Source organism: Anguilla rostrata, chromosome 9 (genome assembly GCF_018555375.3).
Source record: "Anguilla rostrata isolate EN2019 chromosome 9, ASM1855537v3, whole genome shotgun sequence".
Taxonomy (NCBI): domain Eukaryota; kingdom Metazoa; phylum Chordata; class Actinopteri; order Anguilliformes; family Anguillidae; genus Anguilla; species Anguilla rostrata.
Window position 1 is genome coordinate 19,411,588 of NC_057941.1, and position 21,108 is coordinate 19,432,695.

Consider the following 21,108-nt stretch of genomic DNA (forward strand, 5'->3'; position numbering starts at 1 on the left):
GGTACACTCTTTCTCCTGCTATGTAAATAAAATAAACAGGTCAATGCTAATGGGTCCACAGGAGACTGTAGGTGGAATCATTAGGTCAGGCGTGTGCCGTTTCTGAGCTGAATCTGTCTCAGTATTTCTCTAATTGAAGCCTTTGCTTGAAGTCACCAGGTGTTCCAGGTGTAAATCAGCACCTAATTGAAAGGTAACCAGCAGGACGTTTGGCCTCCCGGCCTGGGGGTAAGCTTCCAGTTCCTGGCAGAAATACAGACAGAGCCATTAGATTTGGGAAGGCTTGTTAGAAACACAGGGGTGTAGGACAGGCATGGGAAGCTCGCCCCAAAAATGGCCTGAAGGGGAGTGGAGTCATGCAGGGTAGAGATTCACCTCTCATTTAGCCACCGAATTACAGCCGAAAAAGGTGAGATAATATCCCAACGTTTGCAACACATGTGGTTTGTTCAATTTGTCTTTTGTCTTTTATTCCAAAGCTGATTGATTTTTCCTTCAGCATATCTATGCCATGGCAGGCACCTCATAGAATCTGTCTGTGAAAAATTAAATGAAACAATTGGGAGCTCGAGTTTCACAAAAAATGAGTGTAGTAAATGAATACAGTAGTGAGTGACATTATCACTTGCTCCTTTAATGCAAACTGCTGAGAGGTGGAAGGATTTGATTGGCTAAGGGTGATTTGGGAAAGTGGCAGGGCTAGTGGAGGGCAGGAAATGGGAGGAGCCACTTGATTAACGATTCACCTCAGTTCCAAAACATCTTACTTTTGCATAATTTACATCAAACATTTTTTCAGTCTCACAATGGAACTCTTGAATATCTTTATCAAGAAACAGGCCTTATCTTGAGGGAGGAAGGAACGCGGAGTATGTTGTCTCCATGGTGATTAATGGTGGGCGTGGTCCTGGTGGTATGTCTGAGTGCAGTGATGATGTTGCAGTGCTCACTGGGAGTGTTTGGTCACTCTAGAAACAGGAATAGTGCACAGGGGTAATAAATCTTTCCTGCCGGGTGAACTGCTGACATCATTGAAGTGATTCATACCTACACCAGCATTCCTGCTTGCGTCTCTTTCTTCTTGCAGCAATAGGGACCTGTGGGTAGGGGGTGGGTCTTTTCAAATATGGAAAGGCCCACCTCAGAAAATATGACAAAATATATGACTAAATATGCCCTCATTCATTTTTATTCAGAGCTACTTACAATGCCAACTTACATTTTTGCATCTAATCTTATATATAATATAGCATTTTATATGTACATACACATAACAGCAAAAGAAAACACCACAAGACAGATAACCGATCTTACACAGCTATACTACAACATTTTCCCAAAAGCAAATTCAAAGATAGAAAGAAAGGTTGGCTAAAGGGGTCCAGCTGCAGTCTAAAAAATTGGATGTTCAGTCTGCATCAGACTGCAGTGGGAAGCTCATTCCACCACCAGGGGGCGAGAGCAGACAGGAGAGAGTCTGTTGATCTTTCAAAGATATAACGGAGCTGTCCCTTTAGCTGCAAGATAGGCCAGGACCAGTGTTTTTATGCAGTTTGATGAGAGCTGATATAGGTGTCCAGTGGAGGGAGATAAGAAGGGGAGTGACATGCCTGAGCCTGGGAGGTTGTAGATCAGACAAGCAGGCAGCATTCTGGATGCGCTGCACTATTCTGTTGGTGGAGGCAGAGAGGCCAGCTAGGACTGAGTAACAGTAGTTGGGAGTTGACCACCACCTGGACTAAGATCTTTGTGGAGCAGGCGGTGAGAAAGGGATGTTGTACAGGAAGAATTTTCGCATTCAACACATGGCTGTGATTTTCTCACAGAAGGACATTTTTTGTCCAGTACCACTCCAATATTCTTAGATGAAGAGGGTGACACTGTGGTGCCCACCAGGGTGAGAGAGCACTAAAGCAAGGGGGAGGACTTGGCTAGAAAGCACAGCATTACAGTTTTGCCCCTGTTGAGCTTTAGGTGATGATTTGCCCTCCAGATGTTTTGTATGCAAACTGCAATGTGCCCCAAGATCAGTGTGTCAAAGGGCGGTAGTAAAAGAGATTTTGCATATAGTACTATCAAATACAAAACAGCATTAAAATATACAGCAGAGGCCAAAATTATTAAGCCGTCTGTGTTTAAAAAAAAAATTTAGGTAGAGTAGAATTCAGTTAATTTATGAGTGTTTATTGAATAACAAACCAAAGCACAAACATTTTTTTCAAGTTCTGCCTACAATAACATGAAAGAATGAAGATGAGTTTTACTTAAAATCAATCATAGACATAAACATAGACATGACTTCCCTCAAAATTGCCTCATTTGACTTTAATTACAGTTATACAAATTATTGAAAGTCTATCCAATCATTTTGCAAAGTGGGAGGTGGAGGGGTGGGAGGGAGGTGGGGGGGGGGGTTAGTTAAATTGACTGAGATCGTATTTAAATATGGCAAAGAAGAAGGAGTTATGCACAGATGTTCAGAGCTAAGTAAGCATATTATGGAAAGGTTATTCCCAGCAAGAAATTGCAAAGAAGCTTAAGATTTCCAGGTGCAGCGTTCAGTGCACACTCAGAAGGGTCCAGCTGATGGGCAGTAACTTTGTCTCCCATAATGCTTTCCCTTTCATATTGATGAAATTTCCTCAATTGGACCATTCTAAGGCCACCGGCAGGGGTGTCCAATGATATTTGTTGCCCCGACCTACACAATTTAATATCCTTGTACTGGACGCACAGGGATAAAATCAATCTACCTTACACCAGGCTGGCCAGTGGAGGATGGGCTCCCCCTCTATAGCCAGGTTTTTGCCCCACTGGGAATTTTAACCTAATGTACTTGCTATTTTGGGGGTTACAGTCGGTCTGGTGTTTGCTCTATTTGCTCTTTTTGCTTTGTCTCCTGCCTTGCTACTCTGTACAGCATCGTTGTAACAGTTCTTTGTAAAAAGAAGAGCTATACGAATTTTAAAAACTGAATTATACCTGCACTAAGGAAGCAACTGAAGGTACCTGACTAATACGCATTATGTTGCCATGAAATGGCGGGCTATATGTAAAAAGTGTGGTCAAGTATGGTGAAATTTAAATGTATAAAAATACCCTTTAATTAAACTGCATTTTAACCACTTGTTTGATTACAAATAAAAAATTGTTGTACACAGAACCAAAATAATTATAAACCGTAAGTGCGTATGTTTAGTATTATTTGCCACTTAATCCATGCAGCTAATACAGAATGCAGCTGGAAGACTTACTACTGTATTCCCAAGTGTGCTCATGTCACATTCCTCCTCGTCTCACCTCATTGGCTGTCTGTTACCACTTGCATTAAATTTAAAGCCTTGGCACTAGCCTGTAAGGCAGTTAATGCAACAGCTCCGCCATACCTCCAATCAATCTTCGACCCCTACACTCTGGTCACATGTCTCCCTGTAACACTCATACCCGTTGCATAGTTCATGGTAAAGTCAGCAGGGTCGTATAATGGGTAAGGAACTGGTCTTGTAACGGTCACAGGTTCGATTCGTGGATAAGACACTGCCATTGCACCCTTGAGCAAAGTACTTAACTTGCATTGTTCCAGTATATATCCCGCTGTAAAAATGGATGCAATGTAAATATAAAAAGTTGTGTTGGTCGCTCTGGATTAGAGTGTCTACTAACTGCCTGTAATGTAATGTATTTATTTATTACATTTTTAAAATATTTTTTTGATTTTCTTCTTAGGGATATTCTTGATATAATCAGATTTGTATTTTGGTTTTTGGTTTGTATAATTAGTTTGCTTTGATTGCTTTAGTGATGTTGCATATACTCACTGGTCTGGGAATACAAAATGACTCATAAATGAGGGGAAAGCACTTGTGTTCTTGTAAACTACACTGGATTAGAACACCGACTAAATGAATGTACGAATATACATATACATATACATACATACATACATACATACATACATCCATTGCAGATTGGGACTTTGCCTTGAGTTGCACCACCATCAGGTGCATATATATCACGAGTACTAGTATGTATATATAGCCGGGTTGCAAACCTAGCCTCAGCATCACAAAAACCTGCGGTGGGGCTCATAATGTACAACAGGACACCAGCTTGCTGCACCCAGGGTTTGTACAAGGGGCCTAGGCTTGTTATTCTCCTGTATGCTGTATAATGGCTGTAAATGGAGGTTGGCAGGTTGACACAGACAGCTGAGGAAGCGTCTGCTGTAATTACGCAACCTGAGCCCCCAGGAACCGTGGATGACCAGCATTGCATCTTGGGCCTGGGTGTGCACGTGGTCATACTGCTCAGCTTAATGCTGGCAAATACATTTGGAAATAAGAGCACGCCAGAAGCCGCTTGTGTGCGCACAAAGTGATCAGCTGAATGTAAGTTTGCAGTTCTCCACAGCCTTAATGACGGCATGTTTAAAAACGCTGTGTAGGCAGAGTGTAGAGGAAGGTTAATAGACAGGCAAGCCTCTAATGCTGTCTAATGTTCAGCCGTTAGCCTCCCCTTGTAGTGCGTTGGAGATAACAATTCATCTTTTTATATTGATCACCACTACTCCATCTCTGTCTCCCCCCCCCCGCTTCTCATTCTCTCTTTCTGAAATGTCGTGTGGTTAAAATTTGCAGGCAGTGTACATCTTTCGCTTGCATGACCATGGAATGTGGCTTTGTGTGTCTCTCAAAACTTGTGGTTTCAGAGTGGCAGGCACTCAGAAAAACAGGGACGTGTCTAGAATATATCTTAATTACATTTATCTGAAATACTTTTTTCAATCATGTTTCTATATTTTGCCATCTGTATTTGAAAGATTAATGAGAAGGCTTGCATGTACATCAGCACTTAGTATTCGTCATATCAGATGGAAACAAATGTAACCCATCACCTTTTATTTTTGGCCTGAACAAAATGATAAACTGAAATAATTATTTTGTGTTTAGGTAACACAGTTATTATATTTCATGAAAAATGCTAAAGATTAATGCACAAGAAATCTGTTTGCCCAGTATATTATGCATTGCTGCACAGTGGTGAATTGCTGTCCTTGGGTTTGTACTGAGTTTTGTGTCCTGACAGGTATGGAAAACTGTATGGTATCAGTATGGTATATCATTGCATGCCCTCCGTTCACAGGCTATAAGGCCTTGCTGAAGTGTCTGTCAGGGAAGTTCTGCAGCCGGGAGCTGATTGGCATCATGGGGCCCTCTGGAGCTGGAAAATCTACTCTGATGAACATACTGGCAGGATACAGGTGAGAGAGAGAGAAAGAGAGGGGGGGGGAGGGAGAGAGAGAGAGAGAGAATGCTATCTGAATATTTCTCTTCTTCAGTTTGTATTACACAGTAAACCTCAGGCAAACCTCTGACATTTCTGGACAGAATCCTGGACTGAATTATCTTGTTACCCAGGCTGTCAAATCTTTTTTTCTTGTTGTCAGTGACAATAGGTGATTGAAGGGTGAAGGTCACTGCAAAGATAGGCTACCTTAGCTGGTTAGCTGGGTGGATTTGTTGGTAGGAGGCCAGAACAAATGGTGAGGGGGTGATTAGGGCAAGAGAGGGAGAAAAGAGAAGAGTTGACAGATGACAGTTAAAAAGGAGGGGATGTGATATGGAGGTGGAATGTGAGCACAGTGGTTTCTCCGTCACTATGGAAACCCAGTACAAAATCATTGATTTTGTAAAGGGTAGTGCTGTGTCAGGGGAGGGGCAGAATTACGGGCCGACTGGCACTCTTTCCCTTGGGACAGGGAGACGGGGATGAAGGGCCAGATCCTGGTGAATGGGAAGCCCCGGGAACTCCGCACTTTCCGGAAGATGTCCTGCTACATCATGCAGGATGACATGCTGCTGCCGCACCTCACAACGCGGGAGGCCATGATGGTGAGGTCAAAAGTCACAACCGCTGAGGGGAGTGGGGTTCAGTGTGCAGTTTCACTTGGAGCTCTTACCTCCAAAAAATACTGTATGGAAGTGGTCAGTCAGTCTTGTGACCGCTAAGTTTAGGAGTAAATACAAGGACATGTACAGCCGTGCTGTTCTGGTAATAGATCCCAGCCCTATTGGAATGTTTTGATTTCAGATGGGTGGGTGCTGTTCTGAGCAGGGGTAAGATCTTGGGTAAGATCAAGCTACCTCACTTAAATGGCCAACATTTTCTGGTAGCACCGTGCATTCTGATTAGTTGTTTAAATGCTGGCTGTGCTGTGGCTTTTGATGAATGCCAAGGAAGCATATTTAAATTAAAATGGAACAGAAGCAAAAGCGCAAAAGCATGCCAGATAATCACTGGGAGGCAGTGTGCGGCAAGAAAGACACTGCCCGGCAAGAAAGGCACTGCCCTCTACTGGTGACTAAAGCTACTGCCTCTTTTCTGTTCACCTTTCTTTTTCAAGCCTTATGAAACTGAAGTTGAACAACTGGTCGGCTGTAATTTAATCATTGATCTGGTGGGAAAACAATGGCAGCTGGCTGATTGATGGGAGCAGAAATTGTTACTCCGGTGTAAGTTAACTCGGTTAAGTGTGCTGATGGGGTGTCCTCTGTTTGTTCAGGTCTCTGCAAACCTGAAGCTGAGTGAGAACATAGATGTGAAGAAGGAGCTGGTGAGTGGAGAGCACACAGTCACAGTACCAGTCAGCTCAGCCATCTGTGAAGAAGCACAGTGCAAATATGTCATTAATTAATGAGAGACCATCACCAGTGTTTCTAAATGTGGGTAATACATGTGTTGGTGTGTGCTTGTGTATGTGTGTGTGCCTGTTTTCCAGGTTGATGAGATTCTCACAGCCCTGGGACTCCAGGAATGTGCTCACACTCGAACCATCTCTCTGTCGGGGGGCCAGTGCAAGCGCCTTGCCATCGCTCAGGAGCTGGTCAACAACCCGCCCGTCATGTTTTTCGACGAGCCCACCAGGTGCGAAACTGAAACCCTTTGTCAAACTGCATTGTCACCTGGCTTTGCCCCTGAGCGCAAGGCTAGCTGTGCTGGGAGCGTTTCGCATGACGTTTCCATATAACGAACTCTCGCCTGCTTTTACGCCCTAGCACTTTTCCACCGAGTGGGGCCTGTATGCGTCCGCTGACAGTGTCTCCTGTCCTCTGTGTCTTTGTGCTGGCGCGCGGCAGTGGCCTGGACAGTGCCTCCTGCTTCCAGGTGGTCTCCCTCATGAAGTCTTTGGCCCTGGGTGGGAGGACCATCATCTGCACCATCCACCAGCCTAGCGCCAAACTTTTCGAGATGTTCGACAAGGTGAAATACCATCCTGCCTCATCTTCCTCTGGTCAAGGGGCACCAGGAGGTCAGGGAGGCCCAATGACTGAAGGAGTGTGCTGGTTTTGCAGTGTGAGGGTGTAGTCAGAACCACCAGGTGGTTCAGGTTCAAATCCAGCCAAGGGCATGCTATTTTTGTAAAATCAGGTTTGCCAAATTAGGGTTGAAATGAAAACCTACAGGATGGTAGATCTCCAGGAACAGGGTTGGGAACCACAGGAATAGAACTTCACCAGGATTTAGGCTGGTTTCTTTAGACTACATTCCATGACTGTGTTTGTATCAATCATTATCAAATGATTGATTTGCTTGATTAAGTTACAGGCCTTTGTGTACAGATGTCTACTGTATCGTTGTGACCACTTTGAGGCCTAGCTTATTAGCTGTATGTCAAGCCTGCTTCTTTTAGCTGGCTGGTGATGACTATACTATTTATCTACATTAGATAAATGTTTATGGTTTCACAGTTGCCTTACTTGTTGGAAACTGGAATATGATTAGGATTAAGGATAGTTCCTTGAGATTGTCCCATAAGATTACACACAGCACTGACTGAACTTAAAGAGAAATGGTGACTGCATGTTGGGTGAGCGGGCGAATCATCCACCACTCTGTAATGACTTGGCTTTTTCTACATGTACTCTCTGAGTTTAGTGCACTGTTGTCAGAATATGTGTTTTCATGCCTGGCATGCAGCTGGAAGTGTGGGGTACATTGTGTGAGTCTCGCCGTGCTCCTTGTGTTCCATGGCAGCTATACATCCTGAGCCAGGGCCAGTGCATCTATAAGGGGACTGTCCCATGCCTGATCCCTTACCTGAAGAACCTGGGTCTGCACTGTCCCACTTACCACAACCCTGCTGATTTCAGTGAGTTTCTGCAGCGTGTGTGTGTGTGTATGTGTGTGTGTGTGTTTGTATGTGTGTGTGTGTGTGTGTGTGTGTGTACCTGTATGTGTATGTGCGTATGCTGGATTACTGGCTCTAAAAGTGTTAACTGTTTTTTTCCGTAGCTCCTGTACTTTGCTTTGTAAGTCTATCTGGATAGGAGTGTCTGCTAAATGAATGTAATGTGCTGTAATGTGATGTACTTCTCTCCTTGCTTCCTCCACAGTCATTGAGGTGGCGTCCGGTGAGTATGGAGACCTGAACCCTACCCTGTTTGAGGCCGTGCAGGGGGGCATGTGTGCTCTCGAGTCCAAGAAGAACTCCAGCGACAAGAATGACCCCGCCTCTTCCTGTCCGTCACAGCCCCACAGCGTGAGTGCCACCCTGGAACATGCACATGTAGACACACACACGCGCACACACACACACACATATGTACACATACATACACACACACACATTTGCACATGTGACAAAATGTGCTCACACACTAGAAAGCTACATAGATTCTCACTGCAGTTTCTTGCCCAGTGAAGTCGAAACTGCCTGATGTGCTTTGATCTCTGTGTGAAAATATAATGGAAACCAACGCCCCCTAGTGCTGTATTGAAGCAAAACCAAAAACCTGCTTAGAAAAAATGTAATTGAATAGATCAAGAAAGCAAGAGCAAGAGAAAGAAAAACTCAGAACTGTCATCTATCTCTCAAACACAGTCAACATTTTAGGATGCTTCAATTAATGTAGGATGATCAATAGTACTCTAAATGCACTTCATTTATTGTAGTTTTAAAAAATCTCTGTTCCTGTCTGTCTGTGTGTACAGGATTATGGGCTTATTGAGAAACATACCTTTGCCACCAGCACCTTCACCCAGTTCTGCATCCTGTTTAAGAGGACCTTCATCTCCATATGCAGGGACACGGTATGCCAGCAATGATGTACTAACTGTCTTGGAGCTGAAGTGTACGCACCCTTCTGATACCCTCCCTCCTACAGTCCACACAGTACTACAGGAGAACTAGCGGTACTTGGAGGAGAGGTGTCTCACTGACCTCTCACTGAGGACAGCTGGTTGCCTGTGGGTGCATGACATATCGGTGGGGAAAATAATGTAGTGGCAACCCAGAGAACTCCACCCCGAACAACTTAAAGCCACCCTGCCCCGGTGTGGGAGAGGCCAACTGTGTCCCACCAGTATAGACTCTCAGAGAGCTGTGCAGCTGTACCTAGAATTCAATGAAATGAAATTAAAGTTTGTTCAGAAAATCTGAAAATATTTGTCAGAACAATGCCTGCACTGTTGAATGAATGAATAAATTGATGAAATAATGAATAGATGACAGATTAATGAAATAAAAAGGCTCCACTGTGACTGTGTGTGTGTGCGTGTGTGTGTTCGGTCTCTCTGGTTTCCAGGTGTTGACACATCTCAGAGTGATGTCACACATCTGTATCGGGGTGTTGATTGGCCTGCTGTACCTCAACATTGGGAATGATGCCAACAAAGCCTTCAACAACACTGGCTTCCTCTTCTTCTCCATGCTCTTCCTCATGTTTGCTGCCCTGATGCCCACTGTCCTCACCTGTAAGCAGAGGGAAGGGGATTGAAGATGTGAACGATGTGTTGGCTTCTGTACTTATGATCATGGTGTTTAACCAAACGTGCTTCTTAGAGCACCTATTATCTACAGACGGTCAGCTGCTGTGTTCCTTCTCTGTTTTTTATTCATACCAGAGTTGGGCACGTATGGGTGCAGGCTTTTGTTCTATCCTCTTTTTAAAACACCTGATTCAACTGTCAACTAATCATTGTTATTAATGAAAATCATAATTGAACATAACTGAGTCTTATACCCACACTATCCCTTTTTGGATAGGGTTGGGGACACAGTGGTCTAAGAGGTGTTTTTTAACTGGTGTCAGGAGTTTCTGGTGCTATATTACAGTTTATAAAGATTCAAAAAAAGACATAAGGATAACTTTTCTAAATAGCGAATATCACAAAGGCCACCAAGTCAACTTCTAAATGAAGAAGTTATAGATGTATGAATATGACATATTGTAGATATTGTATTTCATAACATGTTTTATACTCCTTGTGACTCCTTATCACTGTAGAAGTGAACTGTATCTTCTTGTGAGACAGCAAGATGGCATGATATTTTAAACTTCATAGTTTTTGCTAGCCTGTTTTATGATTGCCTGGCCTTTGTGGGTTTCTCTGTGTCCTACAGTCCCTCTAGAGATGTCAGTGTTTCTGAGGGAACACCTGAATTACTGGTACAGCCTGAAGGCCTACTACCTGGCCAAAACCACGGCAGACATTCCCTTCCAGGTGAGTGAGACTATATTACTACCGTGTGTGTGATTGGCTGTGATGAGGCAAAAGTGGAGACTCAATGAACCTCAGTTTACTCACTGAACATGCTGACTGACATGAATGCATTTTGGCTGTCATGCAGTCATCAGTGTATAAGGTATGATAAATGGATAGGCGTCTCCGGGTCTGCACTTGAGTGGTTCACATCCTCCCTTTCTGGTAGAAACCTAACAGGGTCTAGTGTCATTTGTTATTCAAAGGCTGTTTGCAAATAACTTGCCTCATGGCTGTGTTCTGGGGCAAATTTTGTTCTCCATTTGCGTTTTCCTTCGGGACACATCATTCATCGACGTGACATTTCATTGTTATGCTGATGATACACAGTTGTGTCTGCCCATAAATCCCGATGATTTTAGCAGGCTGACTTTTATTTGACTGTTTGACTGATCAAAAACTCAATGTCTCAAAACTTTATTCAACATAAAACCGAGGTGCCTTTTTGGTCCAAAGCACCTCTCGGGGAGGCTTGAGCAGTCCTAGGGGTCTGGGCTCTTGTGTGGTTCTGCTGATGTTGGTGATGAGCCTCGTGAGCAACCTTACTTGGGCTCTGTAATTAAACCATCTGTCTGAAATCCTGGTGTTATTTTTGACTCTGCTTTTACATTTGAGGAGGAAGCGCGAGCAGTTGTTAAATCTTGTTTCTGTTGGCTCCAGGTCATTTCTAAGATTAGAACTTTTTTCACAGTCCCAGATTTGGAAAAGGTGTTTCATGCTTTCATCACCTCTAGATTGGACTATTGCAATTCCCTACATTCCATACTAAACCAGAAGGCCCTTATATGCCTCCAGTTAGTCCAAAGTGCAATTGCAAGGCTTTTAACTAGAACCAAAATTTGAGCACATTACCCCTGTAGATTTACACTGGCTTGGTGTCAAATGTCTTGATTTAAAACTTTATTGATAACATACAAAGCCTGGGTCTAGCCCCTTCTTGTAAATCTGAGCTTTTAGTCCCCTACCTGCAGTCACACAGCCTTAGGTCCAAGGGCAGAGCTCTAACGTCTGTTCCAAAGTCTGAGTTGAAATGGAAAGGTAATGTGGCTTTTGCTGTCAGAGCCTCTGGTCTCTGGAACAGACTTCCAGACTCTGTTTGAATGGCAGAGTCAGTCTCATCAATTAAATCTCAATCAAAAACACAATTTTGTGGTCTCGCTTTTAACTGATTATCTTTAACTGATTCTTAAAAATCTTTAAGCTGATATGAACCGGGTTATGATGTAGTGAGAGAAAGCGTGATCGTTATCCAGGCCTCAGGGGTCCAGACGAATGGTTTAGCTCTACAGTGCCCCCTGGTGAACTGTGTGCTCCGCTCTCTCTTCACGCCCTCCCCAGGTTATCTGTCCCATCATGTACTGCAGCATTGTGTACTGGATGACAGAACAGCCCCCTGAGGCGGGAAGGTACCTGCTCTTCATGGCGCTGTCCACCTCCACCGCCCTGGTGGCTCAGTCCCTGGGCCTCCTGATCGGGGCGGCTTCCACTTCCCTCCAGGTACATACGGTGCACCTGACGGGTGTGAGCAGGGTCCCATTACAGTAGCGTTACAACATTAATGTGCTAATAATTGTGCTGTACTCTACTTACATAGCATTACAACGACAACACGTTTTACTATTATGTGTCACACTAAAACAAGATCATGACAACGTCCATTACAATAGTGTGCTTATTACAACAGCAGTGTGTTCTTATATTACATGAGCTAACAACAGCATTACCATTTATGGCAACAACGGAGCTTTGTAACATATCTTTTACAAGACTTAGATCAAAAGCAATACTGGAATTAAATTATCTATTAATTATTTGCTTAAGATAGGAAACATAAGGTATAGTGTATTGTCAATGATAAATTAGTTAAACTGTGAATCAGTGAATACAAATATTGAAGGGTGAATGCAATAAGTGAACACAATGTTTGTGGACCACTGTCTTATCATAATTGGTTTAAAAGTTGTTAAACTTTTGGTCATCCCCAGGGTTGACTCAGTTCAGCAGTAGAAGGCTTCTTTTGCAGAATGAGTCAGTCCTCCTCGTTCGCTCCCACTTTGTGTTTGATATCCGTATTGATGTGGGTGCTGATCTGTCTGTCTTCATGTCGTTCTGCCCGCGTCCCGTAGGTGGCCACGTTTGTGGGGCCCGTCACTGCCATCCCCGTGCTCCTGTTCTCTGGATTCTTCGTCAACTTTGACACCATTCCTAAGTACCTTCAGTGGAGCTCCTATGTTTCCTACGTCAGGTGGGTCCCGCCAGCCTGGTCACAGTTAGAACTGGCCAATCGGGTGAATGTTGCAGTCAGTTTGAGGCATGGAATGCTGTGTTGCTCATTAATTTATTTGTTCATCCACCTTTTTTATTTTCTCCCAATGTGCAATATTGTTTTTGTATATCCTTGCAAAAACCATTGAGACTATTGGAGAGTGCAGGCAAGCGCTTGCTTCCGTCTGAAACCTGCTGGAGACTTCCTGAGCCAGATAGAAAAGAACAAAACAGCCTTGACAGTTTGGCTACATCACAGAAATGTGATTTTCTTAGGATATTGTAGGGTACCTTTTAAGGGGAAAAATAAAATTAGTAAACTGATCACAGATCAGTTGGTGATATAATTATTGCGCAATCATAAATAAAGAAATAAGTACAAAAAGTATCTATTTTGTACAAGAAGCCCTCGCTTACTGCAGCATGTTCCATTGTTACCCATATATTGTTGTGTCTTGTTCTCTGACTTAACCCCAAGAGTGTCCTCTAAATGCTTTCCTGCTCTCCTCCCTTCAGGTACGGGTTTGAGGGTGTCATCCTGTCCATTTATGGGATGAACCGCTCGGAGCTGGACTGCCCAGGGAAGGACTGCAAGTTCCAGAAGCCAGAGGAAGTTCTGCAGCTGCTGGATGTGGAGGATGCCAAGCTCTACATGGACTTCATCATCCTGGGCATCTTCTTCCTTGTTTTGAGGCTGGCTACCTACCTGGTTCTCCGCTACAAGGTCAAGTCAGAGCGATAGGTTCCAAGTGCCCCCACTCCCCCCCACACGATACAGTCACAAAAACAAACTAAGATCAAACACGCACATACACACAAGGGTCCTGCTAACCTGCACAACAAATACACAACAAATAAGGCTCCAAAACTACTTCATACCTTTATAAAACAGAATACCAGGAAGGTGTCCGAAGGGTAAATTCCCTTTTGTTGGTTTCATTTTAGGTTTTAGGATGTCTGCATGGTTAATACAATACCAGTTTGTAGCAATAGAAATAGATCATAACCTCAGAAAGGGCCTCTCAATTCTAAGCTATGACTCCCACTACCACTGCAAATTGGGCTGTAGTAAGGGAGTGGAACCTCTGTGGAACTAACCCGCAGATAGGCCTGTAACAAGAAACCTGTAACAGAATGTTCAATTGTTTACACAGAATGTTGATATCAAACAGAATGCTTGTGTTAGCATGTTGCTATCTACCAGAATGTTTGCATTGAGTGTTGATATCAAAGAGATTGTTTACATGAAATATATCTATGACTCCCTTTGCACCTGGCATTAACATGCATCTTGGGTGATCGGATTGGATAAAATACAGGTGTAAATGCGCCCGGGGCGCATTCAGGTAGGATTGTGATTCGATCACCCAAACCACTTCTGGAGGTGGTCCGGGATGCATTGAGAAAACACATTGAACACAAGTGTTAATGCAAATGCGTTTTTAAAACACACGCAACTATGTAAGCAGAAATACGTGGCTTCATGGATGGCCACCTTTATCGTTCAAGCGACCCTTTTTTGTTTAAAAAATAACAGTAACATTAGCCCGCAACAAGTCAGTTATAATATCTTTCAAAGGACTTGAACACTTAGGAGAGGAGGACATCTCATTTGAGCGGGAAGTGAAATTAGATTGTGATCTGACCTCAATGCAGACAGTAGAGACACACTAACGCCAGGTGTAAATTTAAACCAGCTAAATCAGATACAATCTGAATACGAGGCTCATGTTAATGACTGGTGTAAAGGAGATCTATGATTCTACACGCAACAAATAATATTAAGTCTTACATTTGGAGGGCCACATGGACGTCTTGAGGGGACACAATAATTAGCCAATTAGAATTTCCCTCCAAAATGTTAGGCTCTGTATTACTTGCAAAACCCAATCATTACCTCTTCACTGATGTAATGGATGGAACGCATAATGTACTTGAACTTAAACATAATTTTCAGGTCTTCATTATATTTGTCTTAGCCTGTTAGAACAGTAAATTCTCCATGTTCCTCAATAGTGAAAATGACTTTTAAAAATTATTAAATGTATTTTCTAAATGTTATAATTATTGGTCAATTTAAATTAGATGTAAATTTCATTTGAAAAAATGTAGTTCAGAATTTGTGTTTTATCATTTAGATTTTTAAATTAATTTTATGTTTGCATCTTGCACAGTCCACAAGTACTGTTATTGATGTTCTTAAAATAAATCCCAGTTAAACAACAGTATATATATGCACCCAAAGAGACAACCCAAACTGCTGGGGGATTTCACATTCCCAGACTCGACTGAAACAAGGGGATTTCTAGGCAGGCGCCCCCAGCCACCATAGCTGCAGTCTGCCACTCCCCGCTCCTGTACACCCCAGCTATTAGACCTCCTATTAATGCAGCACAGATTCCTCCAAACATGGCTCAGCAGAGCATTGCTGCTCCAAGATCTATGAGGACAGACGGGCCATAAAGGTCAGAGGCTGATCACTGCTACTTTAAAACATGAAAGTTTGGTTTGGCCTCCACACTGAAAACTCTGTATAGCAAACATGTTGGGTCCTCTGCAGCCAAGAGAAACTATAATTCCTAAAACATGTAAGGCAGTATCTTGCGTTGCCGTGCGGACCCTTCATTCATCAGAGAGAAATGCTTTAACAGTATAGACTGTGCTTTTACCAAGCAACTAGCAAAATAATAAACCATCAGTAATAAAAACAGGGAGGAAAAAAACTGACTTTTGGCTCTGTATCTTGCATTGCTTGAGCAGAGTCTTCCCAGCATGCTTTATGCTCATGTGGAGACTGGTCCACCCACATGGGATCTTCCGCTAAACCTGTAACTAATACAGGAGGCCCACCTTTCCTGAAGGTCAGCCAGAGGTAAAGCCTCTGTCCAACACTCTGCTGTGATGGAATCGAATGGTGTCTTTTCTAGAACAGATTCCTCTTTCTCTTGCCTATCGTTATTGACCATTTTTTCAGACTTTTGAATATTTCTGATGCTTCTTGTCATGAGATCCACTGAGATGATTGAATGAAGACAATGAGTGTTGAAGACAATGGAGGAAAAGAGACAGTGATCCTACGTTTGTGAAATGAAACGTGGCTCTCTGTGGCCTTGGGAGGATACATCCAGTCTTTTACCACTTGGTTCTTTGTGAATCAAGTTGGCTTCTGTATCACTAAGGATACCAGTCATGGGCAGTCACTGGAGACAACATCAGTATCTGCTCAAACCTAAAACCTTGGACTTAAACTTATTTAATTTGCATTTAAAAAAGAAACAACCACCAATAAGAAACTATTATGTTGCATTGTGATGGATCAGTCTTAGAAGTAGACATGCTCTTGTAAAAGCAACTGAAGTAGAAAGCTGCAAATCCTTACAGATTGTGTCAAATTTAGAGATTGAAAATGTAGTAGAAGTGGATATCCTGTGTGCATTTACTTCACAGTGGTGGTACAGAACCCTGGAGATCTCAGTTCCACTCGTATTTGGGCTGATCAACAGTGATTGTTGACTCCTAGAACTTAAAGGTACTGTAAAGGAATGTAAGCTTGTAATCTTTTATTTAATTTTTTATTCTGTGTGATTGTGCACTTTTGCAAAGACTGGCAAATGTATATATGTGAAGAACAGCAAGTGTTGCCTGAAACAAATAAGTTAGACAGATTGTGTGTGCCACTCCTGTTAACTGTAGATTCCTCAACCTGCATTGTTTGCACCCAAACCTTTACCCATTGCACACTAACCCTTTGTTGAAGTACCCTATACTACAATGTACCCAGAACATATTTTGTTCTACTAAACTTTATTGCTATGAAAAGAAATCCGATTCAATCTATGCTAATTACTATTCCTTATTATAATTCAAATAATTAATCTCTATATACAATTGTACAGTGGTTGTGTTATGCTGTAAAAATGTACATAGGCACCATTTTTGATGTATGTTTCTTGAATTTAGCTTTTATTACTTTTTTCCTTTAATGATACTGTAAAATGGAGTGAACTGCTGACAAAGGTTGGTTTGCCCCAACATCAGAGATGCAGTGAAATATCCTTGAAGTACACAGTAGAAACTGTTTGCATTTTGTGTCATTTTGCTTTGCATATACATTTCATCCTGTCGACAAAAAAAGCTAAATAACTGATTGATGAAAGATATGCAATATAATGCATCATGATGTTGTCTTCTGTTTTTTGATGACTGGGTCATTGAGCTACTTGACTCTTGAAATTCAAATTATAGTTTTTTCCCCCTTCCACTTTATGACACTGCCAGGGTACAATGTAAAAGAAGTAATATATCTGGTTATTCTATCTTTTTCTTTATGTCTCTGCTTGTTCTGCCCACATGTATGAATTTTAAAAGAAGCAGTGGACATCACATTTTTAACCCATCCAAATGATCTCTTCTTAGATTTGCCACAGCACGAAAAAGCTATACATTTATAAATCTGCCTAGTGCACTCATAAATCAACCCTGTCCACCTAGCTAACAAACACAGGGTCAGCTATCTATAGCTGTATTTATTTAAATTTTATTTTTCTTGTGGCCTTAATAGGATTCTAGGTAACATACTTTTGTCCTTTTGCACTCATTGTTTTGCTGCTAAATGTCACTTGGAAGGTGAAATGAAGTATTGTGTTCAATATTTAACATTTGAAGTGAATTGATTGAATGGATAGATTGTGGATCAGCTATCATCTTCCTCAGATAAATGAAAACAAAACATTTTTCTGTGTACAGGCATTTTCAGTTTTGGCATATAGAAGCTGAAAATCAGTCTGTCCATATGCAAGCGAGACAGATGGTCTATGTCTGTTTGTTATCTCCAAGAATAATCCATTGCTTGTGCAATAAAAGTAAGAGTGTAGCAGTATTTCCTTGGTATGTCATAAGGTATCAGCGTATTCCTCAGTTATTTAAAAAAATATATATGAATATGACTCTACCCTTTTCTGTATGTAAAATATAAAGATGTTTGACTCAATCTGGAAAAATGTGACATGCAGAGGTTTGCACTATGATGTAGTGCCAGATTGGTAAAGAGGAGACAGAGATCTGCAGAGATTCACAGCTCTGGGCCGGTAGGCACACCGTCTACTGCTTAGATCCAGCTCAGCTCTTAATAGATTCATTTTAATCCACCTTCTTGAACAATTGCCTGGATTTGACATGTCATGTTTATGTTCTGCAAGCTCCCTGTGAAACAACTGGGCTGTTGGAGATGATCTGGTGTCAATGTAAAGAAACAGTGATTCACTCGTGCTCCTTTAAATACGTTTGTAATGCGGATGGGTATCCTGCCCGGTTGCTTGTGAGTAGTTCTGACAGTGTCTCTGAGGAATTGAAGAACCAACTATTAAGCTTCATTGAGACAGCTTTAACCCGGATGTGTTTAATTAGCAGGCGAGTGTATTTGCAGACCCGTGTTGAATGAACCCCTTGGCAGAGCCTGCGCAGTTTCATTAACACTGACACATATCCTGCAGCTCATCCCTTTTGAAAGCAATTTGAAGCAGATAAACAGGGAAGAGCTATTAAGCTCCGGCCTGTGTTCAGTTAGCCCAGTCAAACATAATGAATGAACAGCAGCTAAGACGATTACACACAGAAATAGCCGCAGGACCAGAGCTTGTAAATACTTCTGTAGAAGGCCTGTTTGTGAATTGCATCTGTTATAAAGCCATTATAAGGGTATTACACTATTGCCATAGCCATTTGTCACCATAATGCAGAGTGATACATCACAATGGTTTTTTTTTTTTTTTTGCATTATACTGCACCAGCTTGTACTCATTTAAATAATTACTTTCACTGTCCCCTCTCTTACCCTGCATCTTAACAGCTGAGGCCATCTTGGAATTTATGCTGCTCTTTTTAAGGAGCTCCTCCTTTCAATTTAGTAGAAATATAGATATGCAGAATATGCATGTTTCATTTTCTAGCTATTTCACACAGAATGCATGTACAGATAGACCTGTGTTGAATATCAGCTGGTTATGCAACACCAGTTTCAGACGGGATTGTCATGTGACTGAACTAAACAAACTGCCATTCAGAAGGTTGAGGCATGTTATGACAAACTGCAGATCTCTCTGGAATGGAACTGGTAGTCATATTTAGGAAGGCTTGGTCATGCAGTGGTGTTTCGCTTCCATACTTGTGCACCTCTTCCTCACATCCGTAATACCTTGTCTGACCCTTGAGTGTGTGTGTGTGTGTGTGTGTGTGTGTGTGTGTTCTGACGAGATAATCTTTCAATCACCTGAAATAAAAACGCTGGCCAGTCAACACAACCATAAACTTTATGGTTTATAATGTAATACGGCTATACAAATAAATGAAAGGAATTGCAAGGAATTGTTTACAGGGTATTTACCTCAGGGCCAGATTCAGTTGTCTCCATGGGGATAGTTCACAAAGCAGGATTACTAGGTTAGCTGGATAACTTCACTGAGTAAATCTCAGAGCAGCTCTTTTTACTTCAGTCCATGTTCCAGATTTGAGAGGGTTCCGTTAGTGCAGTTATCTGGCTAACTAATTAATCTTGATACATGAAGTCAGGCCTAGGTCAGTGGCCTGTGATTTCAATGGGTATAGGGACGTTAGCAAGCCGCTGAACACTTAGCCCCTCCTGTGGCTCCCATCCAGTGAACCTCCCTATTGTATTTTATCTCCCAAGTTGATGCACCCAAAGTGCCCGGTCAGCAATTTTTGTTTGTTTGTTCTGTATATCAAGACACCCAATTCATCCTGTCTTGATGGGTAGTGGCATCCAAGGTTTCTTTACATGAAATATAAAGAGACATGGTCCAACGCTACAGTCCAATCACAAGCTGCATGCTTAGATGCTGAGGCAGCATGCAAGAGCCTAGTCATCCAATAAAGGTGTGCTATGCTGTTTCTACGATTAATTCAAGAGGCCAGTGTTCCAGATTTAAATTTCATATTGAATGGGAAAAGCAGCTTCTATTAAGTTCTGAAAAACCCCAATGCATTTACAAGGACCCCACCACCCTTTCTGCATTTACTGCATGTATTTTCAAGTATTTAAACCAGAAGATTTGGTATTACCCTTATTGATTCAATTTCTTTGGAGGGGAGGGTAAGGATAATAGAAGCATTGTAATAGAAGCAACTAGTATGACTACAAAACCACTGAAATACTCTCACTTCTACTGCCAGAAGACCATCCCCCTCTGACAGTGATTCAGTAACTGTCTTACCTGGAGGACTCAGAAAGACAGTTGACATTTTTATTGACTGTCTAACCCATAAGAACTTCGCTTTTGACCAATGTATTTGAAACTCCAAAAGATTTTGTACATGTGAGATGATTCAGTACTTTTAAGTGCCACCAAGCAAGTTTGTTTACCTGATATTCTATGGGACAGTCCTCAGAAATATAAAAATGTAAAATCCAAAATTTAAGAAATACAGTTTTAGTTTGTCAAGGATATTGTTCAAATATTAAAGAATATATATTAAAGATATATTGTCAACAATATATTGCATGGAATTGATAATATGAAAGTGGAAATAAGTGATATATTGTGAAGCATATTATGCAATATATTTTTGCATATATTAAATATATTTGCCTAATATTTTGGATTTCATATTTTACCTCTTGCTGTATGTGTGTGTAAGAGATAGATAGATAGATAGATAGATACATGTGGGTGTATGCCTGTTTGTGTCATAGAAATATGAAGGGGTATGTGAAAGAAAATTGTGTGTGTGTGTGTGTGTGTGTGTATCCGTGTCATGTCCACTGGTGTCAGCACACCAACATTTTGACTGGTACACCCAAAAATCAGAGGTTCCCCCTGGGCCACAAACTCCCATACTCCTGTGTACTCACCCGGTTCTCCCATGATTGGAACTCTGGCAAAGCTACTGGTCTAATCTCTTACCCTCATTATTCTCTTGATTATTTTGTTTCCAATGCTCAGTCTCCATTTCTTAGCTGCTTACGTGAAATTTATCTGTACTGATATCTGTTCAAATGATCCCAATAAAAGGATTTATACTGACCATACAGTTATGGACATTTATTGCTAGATCTGATTGCTATGTTTAATGTATTACTATGTGTCTGATTACCTGCTCATACCAATTACTTTCAGGTACAGAATTGATCCATTTGGAAAGAATTGAAAACTATCTGTCCTAAGCAGCACAACACTTCCAAATGGATTAAATTGTTATATTTTGATATTCTCGCTGTTTATTATTTTTGTCTCTTTTTTTCTTGCCTCCATTTTGAAATTCCCAAACCGTGTGTTGTTTGTGAGC

The 21,108-nt window shown here is 41.8% G+C and overlaps 1 protein-coding gene across 1 annotated transcript in view; it reads left to right on the top strand.

Annotated features, from left to right (window-relative positions):
• abcg4a (ATP-binding cassette, sub-family G (WHITE), member 4a) overlaps positions 1-20,846 on the top strand; it is a 37,983-nt gene extending 17,137 nt beyond the window's left edge. The window contains exons 3-15 of the mRNA XM_064350928.1: positions 5,143-5,260; positions 5,759-5,891; positions 6,563-6,613; positions 6,779-6,924; positions 7,137-7,260; positions 8,035-8,149; positions 8,394-8,539; positions 8,992-9,090; positions 9,585-9,753; positions 10,403-10,503; positions 11,881-12,039; positions 12,669-12,787; positions 13,324-20,846. Of these exons, the coding sequence (XP_064206998.1) occupies positions 5,143-5,260; positions 5,759-5,891; positions 6,563-6,613; positions 6,779-6,924; positions 7,137-7,260; positions 8,035-8,149; positions 8,394-8,539; positions 8,992-9,090; positions 9,585-9,753; positions 10,403-10,503; positions 11,881-12,039; positions 12,669-12,787; positions 13,324-13,549 (1,706 nt within the window). The 3' untranslated portion in view covers positions 13,550-20,846. The remainder of the gene's footprint in view (positions 1-5,142; positions 5,261-5,758; positions 5,892-6,562; positions 6,614-6,778; positions 6,925-7,136; positions 7,261-8,034; positions 8,150-8,393; positions 8,540-8,991; positions 9,091-9,584; positions 9,754-10,402; positions 10,504-11,880; positions 12,040-12,668; positions 12,788-13,323) is intronic.
• The last annotated feature ends 262 nt before the right edge of the window (positions 20,847-21,108 follow it).